The following is a 15,881-nucleotide window of genomic DNA, read 5'->3' as shown; positions in this document are numbered from 1 at the left end:
AGCTCCCAGAGCGTGATGTGAACAATTCACTTTGAACTAAGTTAAGGCAGACCTTTGTACTTCATCATGCATTCAGCTCTCCCTGAAGAGAAACACAAAACTTCATAAATAATAGCGGTATTCCAAAAATAGAAATAGGGCCAATCCTGATTCAAAAAAACACCACTGCAAACAACATCAACATGCTCTCTTTCAAATGTTAGGAAAAATATCCTCAAGACAGAATTTCACTGCAGTGTAGGTGTCTTAATAACAGTGTTATTGCTGCTAATGCAATTTAGTGGTTTATAAACTGCTCTCTGTGTCACACAAGTTTTGATGCAGTGAACATACTGAGCACCAGAAATGTCTTTGGGCAAAATGGGGAGACTGTAGAAAATCTATTTTAGGAGACTTTTAGAGACATGGGACACTCACAATGCAAAACCTCATTATGGTTTTAGTTTATATTGCAAAACGCTTGTATTTTACACCAAGTATTACCCACTGTACTTCATATCACATTGAGGGATGATATCAAGGAAATGCTTTCACAGCCTGCACTTTAATATTTGCTAAATTGGTTTTAGAATTATAAAAACGCATTGCCTCAAAAATGATGCAACTTTCACTTAAAAGTGGTGAGCAGTACAGTTCCAGCTTGGTTATAGTGACTGTGTCATACTTTTTAAAGCCTAAACCATGACATAATTGACAGAAAATTGAATGAAAAAAAAATGTTTATTGAACATTCTGTCATATTCTTTTTTTTTAATATAATTATATATTATTTTGCATATATAACAGTTAAAGTGCATCATATTTTGCAACATATTTATTTAGGTTTAAAAAATTTATTTAGGTTCTTTGGGGAGAAAAAAACACACACTGATGTTGTAGAAATCTTAAAAATTCATGTATCAAATAAGGTGTTTACCAGAGTAAAAGAGGCCATGCCCAAACCCAAGTATTGTTTGTGATTTTAGTCTGTTGTTAGGTGGTTACTAGGCAGTGTGACAACAAAATAATGTACCGAGAATTTGAGTTTTGAGGAACTAAAGTAGATGTTGCTGTTATGAATTGAAAATGTAATGATGCTGTAATGATTTCATAAATTAAATAAATTTGCGCATAAATACTAAAAATGGGTCATTTAGCTTGTTAATAGGTAGTTGCTAGGTAACATGATGACATATCTGATATAGATAAGAACCTTCAGGGCCTTTAAAATATACCCGTGTGCCATGTTTTTTTGTTTTTTTGCTCAACTCCTGATTGTGTAGGATGGGCAAACAATTTCTTGTATTATGATAGGATTTTAAGAATAAATTAAATAAATTCAATTCAATAAATATGGCTAAATTCTGAAAATTAATTTAAAAAATGTTATGGAAACAATCTTTTATTTAGAAAGACAGAAAACCAATGAAATTTAACAGTAGTTACATTACATGTTGAAGACAGATTTCACTTTTTCCTGCATCTCCGTGTGCCATAGACTACACACTGCACTTAAACAGCAATACTGCTTTTATTAACATTTGAAAAACAACCTTAAAGAAGACCAGTGACTGGCCATTAATCACTACAGAAGTTGCAATAGTGGTGCCCTGTTGACTTTACACTTCTCCTGCCCACACACTGGAAATGACATTACATTTCAACAAGAATCAAAATCTAAACACGTAACAGAAAAAATATCACAGCACTCTAAATTAAAGCTTCAGCAGCCCTGTAGGTCTCTGAGCTTGGCAGTTTAGAAGTATTATGTACAACTACTCTCCTCACATTGCAGGCAAAAAGGTAGATAATGTTAAATAAGTAAGTATATTTTAAACTTATGCTAGCTAACAAATTAAGTTAAAGGCAATTAAAGGCAATTAAAAACTGATTACATTTGTACTATAATGTCAAACTACTATTAATTTGAGATACATGTGGCCTAATGGTGTAAGACAAAACACAAAAACCAAGCAGGAATTTTATTTGAACAATTATAACACCTATCTACACACCAAAGTAAATTAAAAATTCTGTGTTATTAATTTGAATTAATATGTAATTCTATAAAATTCTATGAAAATAAATACATTTACATTTCTGGAAAATAATTAGATAAGGGCTTACATTTGCATTAGAAGCATGCTTTATAAATTCTATGAAGCCAATTAAGAGTAAAAGGTCATGGTATACTGCACAAACTGAAGTCCACCAATAAAATGCTTTAGCAGTCAAAATAATAAAGAGTCAAGACTCGTAAGGACGATACAGTGTAGCAGAGTCAGTCACTGTTTGAGGAGAAATACAAACAGAAGAAAAGCAGAAATTATTTCATATTTCTGATGCCAATTTCCTGATTCTCCACAGTTTCTGCATGCCAGCCTCAACACAATTTGTTTTCTAATGAAAGTGCACATCTAATGAAACAGTTCACAGAAAAAGTTATATACTAAGTGCCATTTTATTAGTGGAGACCTCTTCAGCTGCTCATTAGTGCAAGTATCTAATACCTAATAGCTTATATGCAAATATTAGCCAATGATGTGGCAGCAACTCTGTACATGTGGACACTTTGACAGGATCGAGAATTGCAATGAAAAGCAGGGATCCATCCTGCCTTGAATAATGGTTCACACTGCTGGGAGGGGGGACATGAGAGTGACTTTACTCAAATGGCCTCCACCTTCATCAGATCACAATCCTGTAAAGCACCTTTAGGATGTGTCGGAACATGAAACTGGATTGTGGATGTGCAGCTGACAAATATGCTGCAATGTCATGATGCCAGTGTGATGTCAATATGGGTCTAAAATCTCTGATGAATGTTTCCATGTTGAATCTGTGACGTGAAGAATTAAGGCAGTTCTGAAAGCAGAAGGAGTCATGCATGGTGTACCTAATTCAGTGGCCAGTCTCCATGTTCACGATAAAAGGGGGACCTACTGATATTCATATAGAATACTCTTCAGTGTAATGGGATACAATAAGTAAATCGGGCAATTTGCCAGTTTGAAACATATTTTAAAAAAACCCCACAGACGTTATCATTATTAGATCATAAATAATATTTCCTGTATGATAACTCACAGATATACTGAAAAAAATACCACAAGCCTCAAAGGACTGACTGAATGAGTCACGTAATGGACCTGAACCACTGGAGGGCACGCATTACATTTTTTATTTGACTTAATAAACCTCATACTGGTGGGTTTTTAGAGAATGGAGTAACTGTCCTGCCACATTACCATAATAAATGGTGCACCCATCAACTATGAATAATTACTGATCCCTTGGCATGTGCTGGATGGCAAACTCAACTGGGAGCACAGGGTTTCAAAGTAACAAAAAAAAGAGAGCTTGTCTGTCCTTTGTAAAAGCTAATAATGCAATGCTTTTACACGTCATGTTGTTTTTAAATATATATTTTAACTGTCACAACACATCACCCTCTTAAACATCTACAAAAAATGGTTTAACAGAGAAAAACATGTCATCTTTTTGTTGTCAGTCTTGAACAACTACACGGGTAAAGCCTCAAAAGCAGGGACGTCAAAGTCATATTACATCGTCGGACACATACAGCCCACTGTGATCTTCAGCTGTACGGACCAATGAAACTACGTGATAAATGTCTAAAATTACAAAAGCTGTAGTAGTTCATTGTCCAGACTGAATTTAATATATTTAACAATAATAATAATAATAATAATAATAATCAGAATAATCGGTCTAGTGTAAATGGTGTTGAAAGCTGTAAAATGTAATTAAAAGTTAAGTTCTTTAGGTTTTCCAAAGCTGCGCATTGTGACACCCAAACTTTAGAGTAAGAGTCACAGACTTATAGACAAAGTTACCACAACCAAAATATATGTATATCATATATTACAACCACTTTCTTGTTTGTGCCCATCAATGAGCAACCTCAAAAGCCAAAATGAAATCTAGAACCGTAGTTCCTCTTGTGGCCACTTGAGGTTGGCTTCAAAAGAGAGCCAATCCCTAATAGACTCTCATGTTAAAATACCCAAATTTAGGCCGACATATACATGATTACATCTGGGCATAAAACGGTTTGCTCTCATTATTTTCTACCTCATTACAGTTGTACAGGCAATTGATTTTTATATAATTTACTCCTTAAAATCAAACAAAGGCTTAAATTTAGGCATAATTAAGGTAGCGCTGCTTTGATAAGCGAGTGCTGTATGTTGTTGTTAAGCCTGTACCAAAGTCACAAGTTTCCTATTGTAACAAATTATGGAAGCAATTATCTACCCAAGCTTAGCTGTTAACTCCCCTGCTCTTCCCTCTAGTCTAAATATGTTCATGTCCGGTTAAAAGAACAATACCAAGATGATGAGAGCTAAAATAACAAACATGGGTTTTAACACCTTCTTCACTACTCCTGGATGTTATTACCCTGTGTTATTCCTGCAGTATACAGTCTTATACCCATTTAAAATCTCTATCTAGACAAGTTTTTGTGCATTGTACCGAGTAAGGAACTTTTTCTAGTGTCTTGTACGACTTGACCTAACTCTCCAAAGCTACTGCGGTGGTTTTTAATTTGGCAGTGTTCCCATACAGAGCACCCTCCTCACAGCATCCTCAAGGAGAAATCTCCATGGCCACCAGAGCTCATGCTGAACATACAGCTGTATATTTTAAACAGCAGCAGCAGACAACAGTAACTCAGCCTCTCCATTGTATTCCCTGGTGAGAAACCGATAACCCCTCCCTCCTCAAAGAACCCCATCAAACTAAATAAACGCAGGCACTCTTAAGTTTTAATAGCAAGGGATGCTGTTAAATAACGCATGTGGGCATAGGAGACAGATCATTATTAAGTGGCCATTATAGCTTACACCTTTACATTTGTAGCTACACTAGGTATTTGCTAATGCACTCCTAGCAAAGTGCTCATATTCCTACTGATGTCAGCTATATATTTTGACTGTGTGACCGGCATCTCCTGTGCTGTTGGTGTCATTGCCTCCTTCTTTGTCATGAAGCTACTGTATTGCATTTCCTTATTCCATCCGCCAGTCAAGCTATCTGCTGCCACCAAACTCAGAATGAGAGATTTTATTTCAATTTGTTGGATTTTTTTTTGCTGCTGTCACACAGTATCATTTATTAAACCAAACCTATATCTGAATGCATTCTTTAATGTCTCAAGTGTTCACATTACTACCTTAAAACTCCTGAATGCATCCTGCACATTGATTTTGAAGCTGTGCAAATTCATGTAAGTGCAAAATTGATCTGACTATTTAAGGTGCCAGGGGCCGTATCTATTCCCCATAAATGTATTACATTCCCATTACCATACTTAAGTTGACCATGATTCCAAAAAAGACAACACGACATCTTAAGAAAACCTATAATAGATAGCTAGTGTGTGTGTGTGTGTGTGTGTGTGTGTGTGCGTGTGTGTTTGAAATAAAAAGCTACTAGAAATCTAATAATCAGTGATATATACTGTTTTTTTCTTAGAGGGGTGTTAAACAATCTTCTTTAATAATAACAGTAATTTTCAAGCGTCTTCATCAAATATTATGAATTATAAATACAATTATCCACTTCCACGGCACATACATTTAGCATAATTAGTACGTGTGTAATTAGGGTTTTTGAGCTGCACTGCAGAAAAAAAAATAAATCTCTGATGCACTCAGATCGCAAAGTGGCTCACATGATGTCATGTAAATGTGAAGTCAGAGTTATCTCACTGATGTTGCATTGAATATTCAGCACTGCAGTACATATATAATTGGCTGTGGAACGATGATGTGTGAAGCTCTCTGCAATATGCTCTCGAGCAAGGGTGTGCTTATTTTGGCACCATGGGCTAACGGCGTCGTTCCTAAGTGTTGACAGCTGAGTGCTTTGTGCTGTTGTAATCGTGTTGTGTATTGATTAACAATGCACATAAGCGAGTGTGTTTTGGAACGTGCGTATCCTACCTTGACAGGTGAGATATGCGTGTGTGGTGTGTAGCCATGGATCGCCTCCATGGCGGCGAGGTTTTTGTCACTCATATGAAGCATCTCTGCACTTTTCCCTTGAGCCAGATGTGCTGGACTGTGCTCCAAGGGGGGCGTCTCCTCATCCTGGTACCTGTACTTCTGCAGACACACACAGATACAGGCGAGGGTATTAGTCTCGCCAGGTCTTATGTAAAAGGAGCTCGATAACAGGTAAATCACAAACAGAATTTACTGCCACCTTTCGCTGGTTTCTGTTCTTCTTACACATTATAATGTAAAAGACAGTCTACCTGTACAAAGAGCAGAGCGCAGTATTTCTACTAAAGAGGGATTTTTAGCTAAAAGCGGACAATCTATATGCAAATCTAGTTTATCACATAACATGTGTGACGCCTACAAGCGCAAATTAGACAAACGATGAAGAGACGGAGGCCTCAAAATGTTTCCATTGTGCGTTGAGCAAAGCTAACGTCCTCCACAGCCACATGGAGCAACTGGAGCCGTGACTCATAGCGGCTCTGAAGTAGCCGATCATGTGGCTTCTTCCTAGTAACCTCACTCCCCTACCGATATCCCACACCTGGGCAGCCTGCCAGCAGCCCACTGTTTTAGCCACACATGGTAGGTTTCATTTTAGGCGTGATGACACAAAATCTGCACGCAGCGATTTTCCATCACAAGCACACGAGAACGTGGGCAGCATCACAGTGGATATCTGCTCGTCCTGCGGGTTAGAGCTCGCGGTTTCTGCATATCTGTACGCTGCTCCTGAAGCCTTGAAGGCTCACAGTGTACTACCGTGCTGCACTGCAGATGTGAAGCGGCCGATCTGAAAAATGGAAGCATTTGGTGGGTTCTTCAGAATTTTGGCTGGTGGCCCGATTGCCAACCCTGTCACTATCCCCTTTCTCATTTTTATATATATATTTATTTATGTTTTGGAGGCAGACTGGAGAGAGAGGTGCATCACTGAGCTCTGTCTCAGACAGGCTGCCTAGCAACCAGAGCAGAGCAGAGATTGCAGTGCCACAGTTGGGGCTGCCAGCATCGGTCCTGGATCACATTACACTGAGACAGCAAGAAAGAGAGGGAGTGAAATAGAGATGAGGATAGAAGAGAAAGTGAGGGGGATGGGTAAAAATGGGAAAGAAAGAAAAAAGAAAAGCGAGCCCATCAACAGAAAACAGCAGCATGAAGGCAGGAAAGAAATGACTCGTTGTTATTGCATAATTACAGGTTAATAAGCTGGAAGCCCTTTTTTTCTGTGCAAAGCGCTGAGTCTGATATTACTGCACTGTTGTATACATAGATTAAATATTATGTAACTGCATACCACCAACTACCTGCACACTGTAAGAGAACAGATTCAATTAAGTATGTGGCTCAACTGGGAGATATGGTCCAAAATAAGATGCAAAATATTTCTCTGTTTTTAAAACTCCTCCCAAGCACATTTACCCCCTTCATGCATATTCTAATAGTTCCTGCAACATAGACCTGCCTTAAAACCTTTCTGTTTACGTTCATTAAGAGGGCTTTTTTGGAACAATATTAAACTTGCATGCAAAAACATAAAAAGAAAATACAACCCAGTAAAATATTATTATTATTTAGGTAATTGGATACTGTTAGCAGCTGTTAAATGAATATATTTTATTTTTTAAAAGAAGAAATGGCATGATATAGCTATGATTAATGTAGCCTAGTTCTATGGAGCTACTGTGCTGCTGTCTATACTCACATATAGACAGCAGCATGTTTTTTAATGAAGCTGAATTCCCAGTAAAGCTGTTCTGATTTCCACTTTTTTTTTCCTGTTTCTGTTGTTAGAAAACAGAGCAAGTATGAAATATGAAACAACGCGTGAACTGGCAGCCAGTTAAAAAGCCGTCTTCAAGCAGCACCTCTGCACTGCTGGAATCCTAGTTTTTTTTCATCTGCCTCCCTGACCACGACACTGTCTGACAAAAACACACAATTCAAGTTGCTGTTGCCACAGAGCAGAAGTAGAGAGAGCCGTATCTGTGACAAGACATCACACTTTCTGGGCAATACTGGAGGCTCTCTTCTGCAGAAAGTAGCTAAGGTGCTTCTAATAACATCTGGGTCATGGTCATAACAAACAAATTAAGGCTGAGCCTCAAATACAGGCCAGGGGGAAACCAATCCCTTCCTGTTGTTACTGCATGTGCAATCCATCATTTACAATGTTTCTGTAAGAATTATGCACTTGGTTTAAGAATTTAAGGTCTGGTTCCAAACGATTGGTCTATGTGTTTAGGGAGATAACTGAGTGAAATTATTGATTTCAATAACCCATAGCTGCTCCAAATCTATAAATTCTAAAGCCACCTCTCTGCCTCATTTCCTGTCTCTTTAAATGCAGAATATACAGCAGAGCATCCTTGATATAAAAAAAAGAAAGATGATGGAGTCCCACAACCATCCAGCAGCTCGGAAAATCAACGTAACTTACAAGGGGATGCACATAATCATGTAAATGACATTGCATTTTTCATAATACGCCATAACTTGCCCATATTTTGTGTATGTACTGAATTTTCAACAATTTGTAAAACCCAGAGGCAAACTATTATTACGTTTCTGTAATAACTGTAATAAAATCTGCTCTCATAAGAAGGTTTTCCGGGCGTGAAAACCTTTTGTACCGTAAGCTTAGAAAGGAAAGGTGCACTATAACGATTCTGCTACAGGCTTGCCACTAATATAAGCCTACTTCAAAAAAACGAAGGCAGTTGACTTAAATGGAGGCACTGGTAACTTATTATTATCTACTTATTTTTATGTGCATGAGAGCGAGGGAATCGTGGGAGAGAGCCCGAGAAGCAAAACAGCAAAGCTTGTGTCATGCTGGCAGCTTAAAAAAAATATGACAGTTTGTACCAAGCATTCCCAATACATTTACTACATCCCACGTAGAACAAGCCATAATATACTGACTATATTTGATCTATTTCCCCAGTTCTAATTGTGGTTAATTAAGTATTTTTAACCCCAACTGTTTCAGTAAAGTCTTTTCGTCAAATAATATAAACCACTGATTTAAAGCCTGGAAAGACAAGTATATTACATGAATCACCGCTCAGAGTAGCCCTGAGCTCTTTGGTCTTCACTTCCTCCCCCTTTCCTGCATGACCAGCCTTCACGCTGCCATGTTGCCTTCTGTCCCACTGGTGGGGGATGTGACATTAAACTCAAAGATATGTTACACAGTGTCCTTCTGGAGAGAGGTTTGGAGCATTTTTCTCTGACAAGCAAACTGTGTGATTGTTAAAAATGACACAGGTTTTGTTTATTTGGACGAGGGTGAAGACAAATGATCAATTTGAACACTATGAATGAATTTGAAGCTGACTGAGCCTTGGTAAACATTTTAACAAAGCCAGCATGACTGAGGGGCGGGCGGCAGAGGGATTCTCAACAGCCACGGATCATCAAAGTTCTCCTATCGTTTCGGTTTTCCAGCTAGGTAAAGAGCCATCACTGAATTCACCTGTTATGCATATCACTACTGATTGGATGGTTTAATAACTAAAAGCACAAAGACAATAAAATTCTCCCTTTTTTTGTTGTGCGTTCCATCATTTACACTGTTTCTGTGAAAATTATGCACCTGTTTTTGGTATTAATATAGTAGCTCCTTCTGAACCATGTTACTGATATGTACATATGAACATTTTATTTATTTATTAACAAAATGCTTAATATTTTTTTATCGAGATTGAGAGAATGAATGAGCCCCTGCACCATCAGATATGATTGGCTTTTCCACACTTAGGAGGTGTGAGAGGAGGGCAGCTGTTTTTGGTTATTTGTTTGTTAGGGTTCAACAAGAACAGCTTGGAAAGTCCTAAAAGAAAAAAAAAAAAAAAAAAAAGATTTCCACTCTGAAGCAGAATTCCCAGAATTTTATGTGGGGTTTTTTTCTTTGATAATTCAGGTTTTGGGTTATTTGTTGTGCAAAAAAGCACTGTGACGGTGTCATTAATGCTATTTTCAATGAACAATAAATTCATTTGTCATCTCACAATTCAGAGGTTTGAAGGCGGCCATTATCAGCAAACAGTATAAAAAAATAAACAAGTAATTAGCTAAGCCCACATCTGACACACATATAACTGCCCCCGACCTTTTTGGATGCCCAGAGCATCAACATTGCCTGATAACAAAACAACCACGCACAGCTCGGTAGTGAAATGGTCATTTTCTAAATAATAGAGCATATCTCTGTCTGAGCCAGTCAAGCCAATCCAGTCTAAACTGGTTCTTGGTGCGGCTCCTCGGTTTGTCAACTGGCTGAAACAAGCTGTTTCAGCTCCACTCACTTTAAAGGCACTCTGAAGGCAGCCAGCTTTTTTCTGATTGGCTGCCCCTCATAAATCAAACGTTTGAATGGCAGGTGGGTGGGGCTTTAGCTTGCACAACAACCATATTAGAGATAAATATCATATAATTCCACTCAAAGAATTTTTAAAATATTTGTTTTACTTTATTTGCTTGTTTGTTTTATATCCCAGTCAGGGCTCGCAAAATCGCTAGCCCGACGTCCCGGGGCTAGCGATTTTTCCAGTCGGGCTACCAGAATCTATCCCTGCCCTGCCCGTCGGGCTATCATAGGAAGGAAAAATATATGTCAATGCTTTTGCATTCTTTCGGAAATGTAGTTGGGTAAATATGTCATTGGCATCGGTGAACCACTGCCAATATGTGACTAGGGCTGCTCAATTAATCGAATTTTAATCTAAATTACGATCTGGGCTTTCAACGATCATTAAAAATGACAGAGCCGATTATTAGCACCTCCCTCGTGCTTTACTCTCGCGCTGCTCCGTGTGGCAAATCGAGCGCACCTCTCTGCGTTTCGAACACGCGTCACAACAATTAAGAGGAGCTAACAGAGGGAAGCTCGGAAAGCTAAGCAGAAGTTATTTGGAGAGGAGAGTGACTGCCGTTGGTTGAAAAGAGAGGTAAAAAAAACCCTTCAGTGGTGTGGAAACATTATGGGTTCGCGGAGTCAGACGTGGATCAAGTAGACATAGTGTGTAAACTTTGGTGTCGTAGCTGCACCACAGAGCGACATGGCAAAGTTCACTAAACATAGATGTTTACATTTTATTTTTTATATTGCAAACATTTGCACTGTTATCAGTATTTGCACACTATTTCATACTATTTTTGACAATCTTTAAAGCCATTATTCAATACATTGTTATTGTTAAATAAATATCATCAAATAATCGAGATCTCCATTTCAGTGAAAATAATCGTGATTATCATTTTTTGCCATAATCGAGCAGCCCTATATGTGACATATTGAAATCGCATTTGAATTTGCACTTGTTTTTTGCTTTCACTTTGCAATCGCGCGAACTGTGTATAGAGAGCGACAGTACTGATTGGTGAGTGACGATAATTTGCGCACCAATTCCTCTGACATCGTCTTATCAATCGTTAGTTTACTATGCAAACATGACAAGTGAAATCTCCCGCAGGAAGCTTAAACATGTGAGAGGTTGATCGCGCAGAGAATCGCTGAGCGTTATGTGAGTGCGTGTGTAAAGGCAGCAGGATATATATTTTAGTTATGCTGAGCCAAATAAGACCGGTCAGGGTGAAGAAGTGACAGCCAAAGAAAAGCCTACCACAAAACGGAAAAGTTATGACAAATCAGACTATAAGGCAAAAAGAAAGTGCAGCTTTATGGTTTCATGGACAAAAGAATTTCTGTGGCTGGAATATGACAAGCTAAATAACCAGGGGTGCACATAAGAGGTCCGCAGGTGCGCATTCGCTGTCAAAATAAAATACGCGCACAAGATAAGAAGTTGCAACGCGTGTTTGCGTACATAAGATTTTCTGGAGGAGGACAGACATTTGTTTAGAACTCTTAAAGATGTCGAAGAAGCTCCTTTAAGCAATTACTTTGGTGTTCCTCCACCTTCAATGAAATGTCAGATAGAGTCCGAAACACAGATGAAGCGTGTATTCTCGGAAAAGTGGTTGCAGGAGGTGAGCTGGCTGTAAACAAATGATGAACGCACAGAGATTTCGTGCAGAATGTGCCATGAAAATCCCACTCTAGCGGACAAAAACACTGCCTTTTATATGGACGCAAACGCGCGTTGCAACTTCTTATCTGGTGCGCGTCTTTTATTTTGACAGCGAATGCGCACATGCGGACCACTTATGTGCACCCGTGTAAATAACATAATGTTCTGCCGGGTGTGTTGTTGGTTTCCCTCGATTTCTGAGTCGACAAGTGCCTTTGTTACTGGGACCAGTAATTTTAAGAAAGGTCCCCATTAGAACCCATGAGAAATGCAAGAAATGGATTATTGCTCAGTCTGCAAATAACATACTAAAAATAAACCTGAAAAATCTGTTTAGAACAGTGTACTATGTTGCAAAGAGTGAACTACCACTGGCAAAATTTAGCAGTCTTTGCAAACTTCAAAAAGCAAATGGCCTAGATCTTGGTTCCACTTGCCTCTTACCTGTGATTTCAGTGGAAATTTCAAATTCAGGATCTGACACAGACTGATTCCTGTTGTACAGTTCTTACAAGTTCATAGAAATTTCTGTTCAATTACAACCAAGTATTTGAGTTGATGATTGTAATTTTTATACAATATTGTAATTTGTGTTTCAACAATTTTTTGATTAATGTTTTGTTTCTGTTACAATATTATACATTAAAGTATAATATTGTAACGGAAACAAAACAGGAAACAAAACATAAAAAAAATTGCTCCCTTTTTTATTCGGGCTACTTAAATTTATTTTGGGCTACCAAAAACTGAAGAGTCCCTGTCCGAAGGGCTACCAGGGATTTTGAAATTTTGCGAGCCCTGCCAGTGATCATTAAAATTAAAGTTAGCTGCAAAATAACGTCCATAAATAGACACCTGGAGGCATTTCAAGATGGCTGGCAACTTGCAAGACCTGCTTCTACGAGGATGGTGATTCTACAGAGCCAGGAAAAGTATTCATTTTTGATTGATTGGGATCACTTGCACATAAACCAACCTCTTTATTTGAGACTTTTTCCACAGTATATGCATGACAAAATGAGGTAAAATAAGGAAAAGCATCGCTGTTACCCTCTGGATTGTAATACACAGCATGCACTGACATCCACTGTCAAGAACACAAATACGTAAGAAGATATAATCTGTTTTCATAAACATAAATTCTCATTAGATCACTCAAATTTGTTTGTGCTGGATCGTTTTCTAACAGGCAGGGAGGTTTCCAAGGGCCTGCCTTACTTAAAGGTCATCGTTAGGAGAGCAGCATGAGTAGCATTTGCTTAAATTCTTGTACTATGTGTGAGTAAGGTGTTTAACGTTTAACACAGTTCAGTTATTGTAGAGCAAATGTCAAATGCTGTCTACCATCACATTACTTTGTAATTCAAGGACCAAGCATGAGCTTTTAAATTATTTTCATTAGGTAATGGAATGAAAGCTGACCTTACCCCTCAGGCACATAATTTACAACAAACTTATATGGTAAATGCATTTGATGTGGAAGACATTACAGGAACCATTAGAAGCTTTTTGCTTGCAAATCTGTGTCAATTAAAGGTGAATGCTCATCTATTTACATGTCCTTTGATTCTTAGAAATCAACCCAGAGGGCTTTTTATTTGAGCGCTGAGTCTGTTTGGTACTGCAAATACTTTAAGAATGAACGCTATGACGTTTGGAAGCAGCACAACATATCTCATAAAAAGTAAATGTGTTTCTATTCAAATGAATTTGAAGATATTGTGTTTAAATACATAAAATGGCATAAAAATCAAAACACAAAGCCAAAGTTAACACATTTAGATAGGAGCAACTGGTTATTTAAAACCTGACAGCTTAAAAGATACTTAACAGTAGTTAATTTTTGAAAATTAATATGAATAATCAGAGTTTTTCCTGCCACAGAATGGGCCTGTGGTGTGATGACTAGGCAGGACAGCATGATCAATTTGCATCCTATGAAAGTGATGAGGATGTGTTACCTCTTTTTGACCAAAATGTTCCTGTTATATATTTAACAACATAGATTATGCACATATTCCCTTTGCTGAAACACAGTCACCTGTGGTGATATTTAACTTTTTCTTTTGTTTATTCAATCAGCTTTCATGTCGCAGTGACCATTTGAATTTAACTAAATCTGGATAGTTTCTCAAAATATAACTTCCCAAACGAGCGCCCGGAGGCTCTTTGAGATGACACAGTGACCTGTACACTGTAGGTGGTAGAGATAATCTGAATGAATGAACGTGAAAAGGTAGAAAACCACATGTGCAAGGGAGGCAATATTCACAAATTAGATATCCCAGACAAATAAAACACTTGGACAATATTGAAGAGAACAGCTTGGTCGGTTTTGCATTTCTAGTTCATTTTCATGCGTGGATCAAACATCAGCAAAACAAACATACATATAATTACTGATGATTCACTGACGCATAATGTTGGTCGGCTAGACAAGAAATACACTTAGATTTGTAAGGGTTTGGACAATAAGACATTTTTGTAATTTTACCTCTGTACACCAACACAGCTGATTTTAAACCCAGCAATCAAGATGTGATTGAATTGTAGACTCTCAGCTTTAAGTCAAGGGGTTTAGCAAAAGTATTGCACTGACTGTTTAGGAATTACATCATGCCCTATTTTCAGAGGCTCAAAGGTAACTGGACAAACTAACATGATTTTAACTGTAAGGATCGCTTTCAATTATTGGATGATCCTGCAGCCAATGACTGCCTGGCATCTAAAACCATCAACATAGGTGGTTGTAGCTCAAGAGGTAGAGCAGGTCTTCTGCTAATTGGAAGGTTGATTGTTCAACTCCAAGCTACTCCAGTCTGCATGGGCAAGATTCGTCCATCAGAGTATGAATGTGTGTGAATGTTAGACAGAAAGCACTTACTTAGAAGAAGCATTGTAGGAATGGGTGAGCCAAGTTGCGCTTTGAGTGCTCAGATAGAGTAGAAAAGTGTTCCTTGAGATGCTCTGCTGTCCCTTGAATTAAACCCGAAAGTCTGCACTTCAGTTGCTTGATGTAAAAACCGCAAAATAAAAGTGTCTTTGACCTGGGGTTTAACTTTACTTCTTGCTCTTCCTTTGAAAAAAAGCAACAAAAATTAATTACTGTGTTCTTCCCTTCACACACTGTATGTAGGCCACAGCTCTGCCTGGATATCAGTGAACAAACCCTCACACCAGCCCACTAGAACCTATCAACCACACTCACGTGGACTACTTACATTATCTTGAAAATCAGACTGATGATGTGGGTGAAATAACACCCATGGTGCCCAGCATCATCGTTCACTGTCACTTTGACAGAGCGCAGAAAAGAGAGCAACATTTGCCTGTGACGGTCATGTGAACGTCCTCTTTTCCACTACAATCCATCAAGATACAGTCACTGTTGCCTTCTCAGTTGATTTTCACTCCCAAGTGTCTTCACAAGAGCCAAACCTCAAACACAGCTTTCATCTCATTTGCATTATCACAATTGCTGTTGCCAGCCAACACCTACCAGTACAACACTTTTTTCATGTATATGTGAGCCCCAGAAGACAGAAAATTCACTCATCTACTGCCAATGGTAACTTCAGACTATTCTCCAAGGTGTTTCAGCACAACACTTTGACGAGTGTTAGTATCCTGTAGCTATGCTGGCTTCCACAATAACAACAGACTTTTACATTTACCATGGGGCAGACTGCTTAAAGCTGCGCTGAGAAGGATGTTAATGTAAGAATCCATCAGTCCTAAATCAAAAAGTGGAGCTCCAACAAAGAGGAGTATCCAATACCCCCATGGAGATGCTCTAGATTCACCCCCTCTTTACCCAAATTTAAGTCTGCAGTTGTCA

General features: G+C 38.3%; 1 protein-coding gene across 5 annotated transcripts in view; it reads right to left on the bottom strand.

Annotated features, from left to right (window-relative positions):
* The window catches only part of LOC134635684 (disks large homolog 4), an 83,478-nt gene that overhangs the window by 25,956 nt on the left and 41,641 nt on the right, over nt 1–15,881 (bottom strand). For all 5 annotated transcript variants that reach the window (XM_063485146.1, XM_063485145.1, XM_063485144.1 and 2 more), the window contains exon 2: nt 5,949–6,110. In XM_063485146.1, the coding sequence (XP_063341216.1) occupies nt 5,949–6,032 (84 nt within the window). In that variant the 5' untranslated portion in view covers nt 6,033–6,110. The remainder of the gene's footprint in view (nt 1–5,948; nt 6,111–15,881) is intronic.

The sequence above is a fragment of the Pelmatolapia mariae genome, linkage group LG10_11, assembly GCF_036321145.2.
Source record: "Pelmatolapia mariae isolate MD_Pm_ZW linkage group LG10_11, Pm_UMD_F_2, whole genome shotgun sequence".
In the NCBI taxonomy this organism is placed as follows: Eukaryota; Metazoa; Chordata; class Actinopteri; order Cichliformes; family Cichlidae; genus Pelmatolapia; species Pelmatolapia mariae.
Note: the sequence above shows the minus strand (reverse complement) of the source record. Positions and strands in the feature narration are given on the sequence as shown.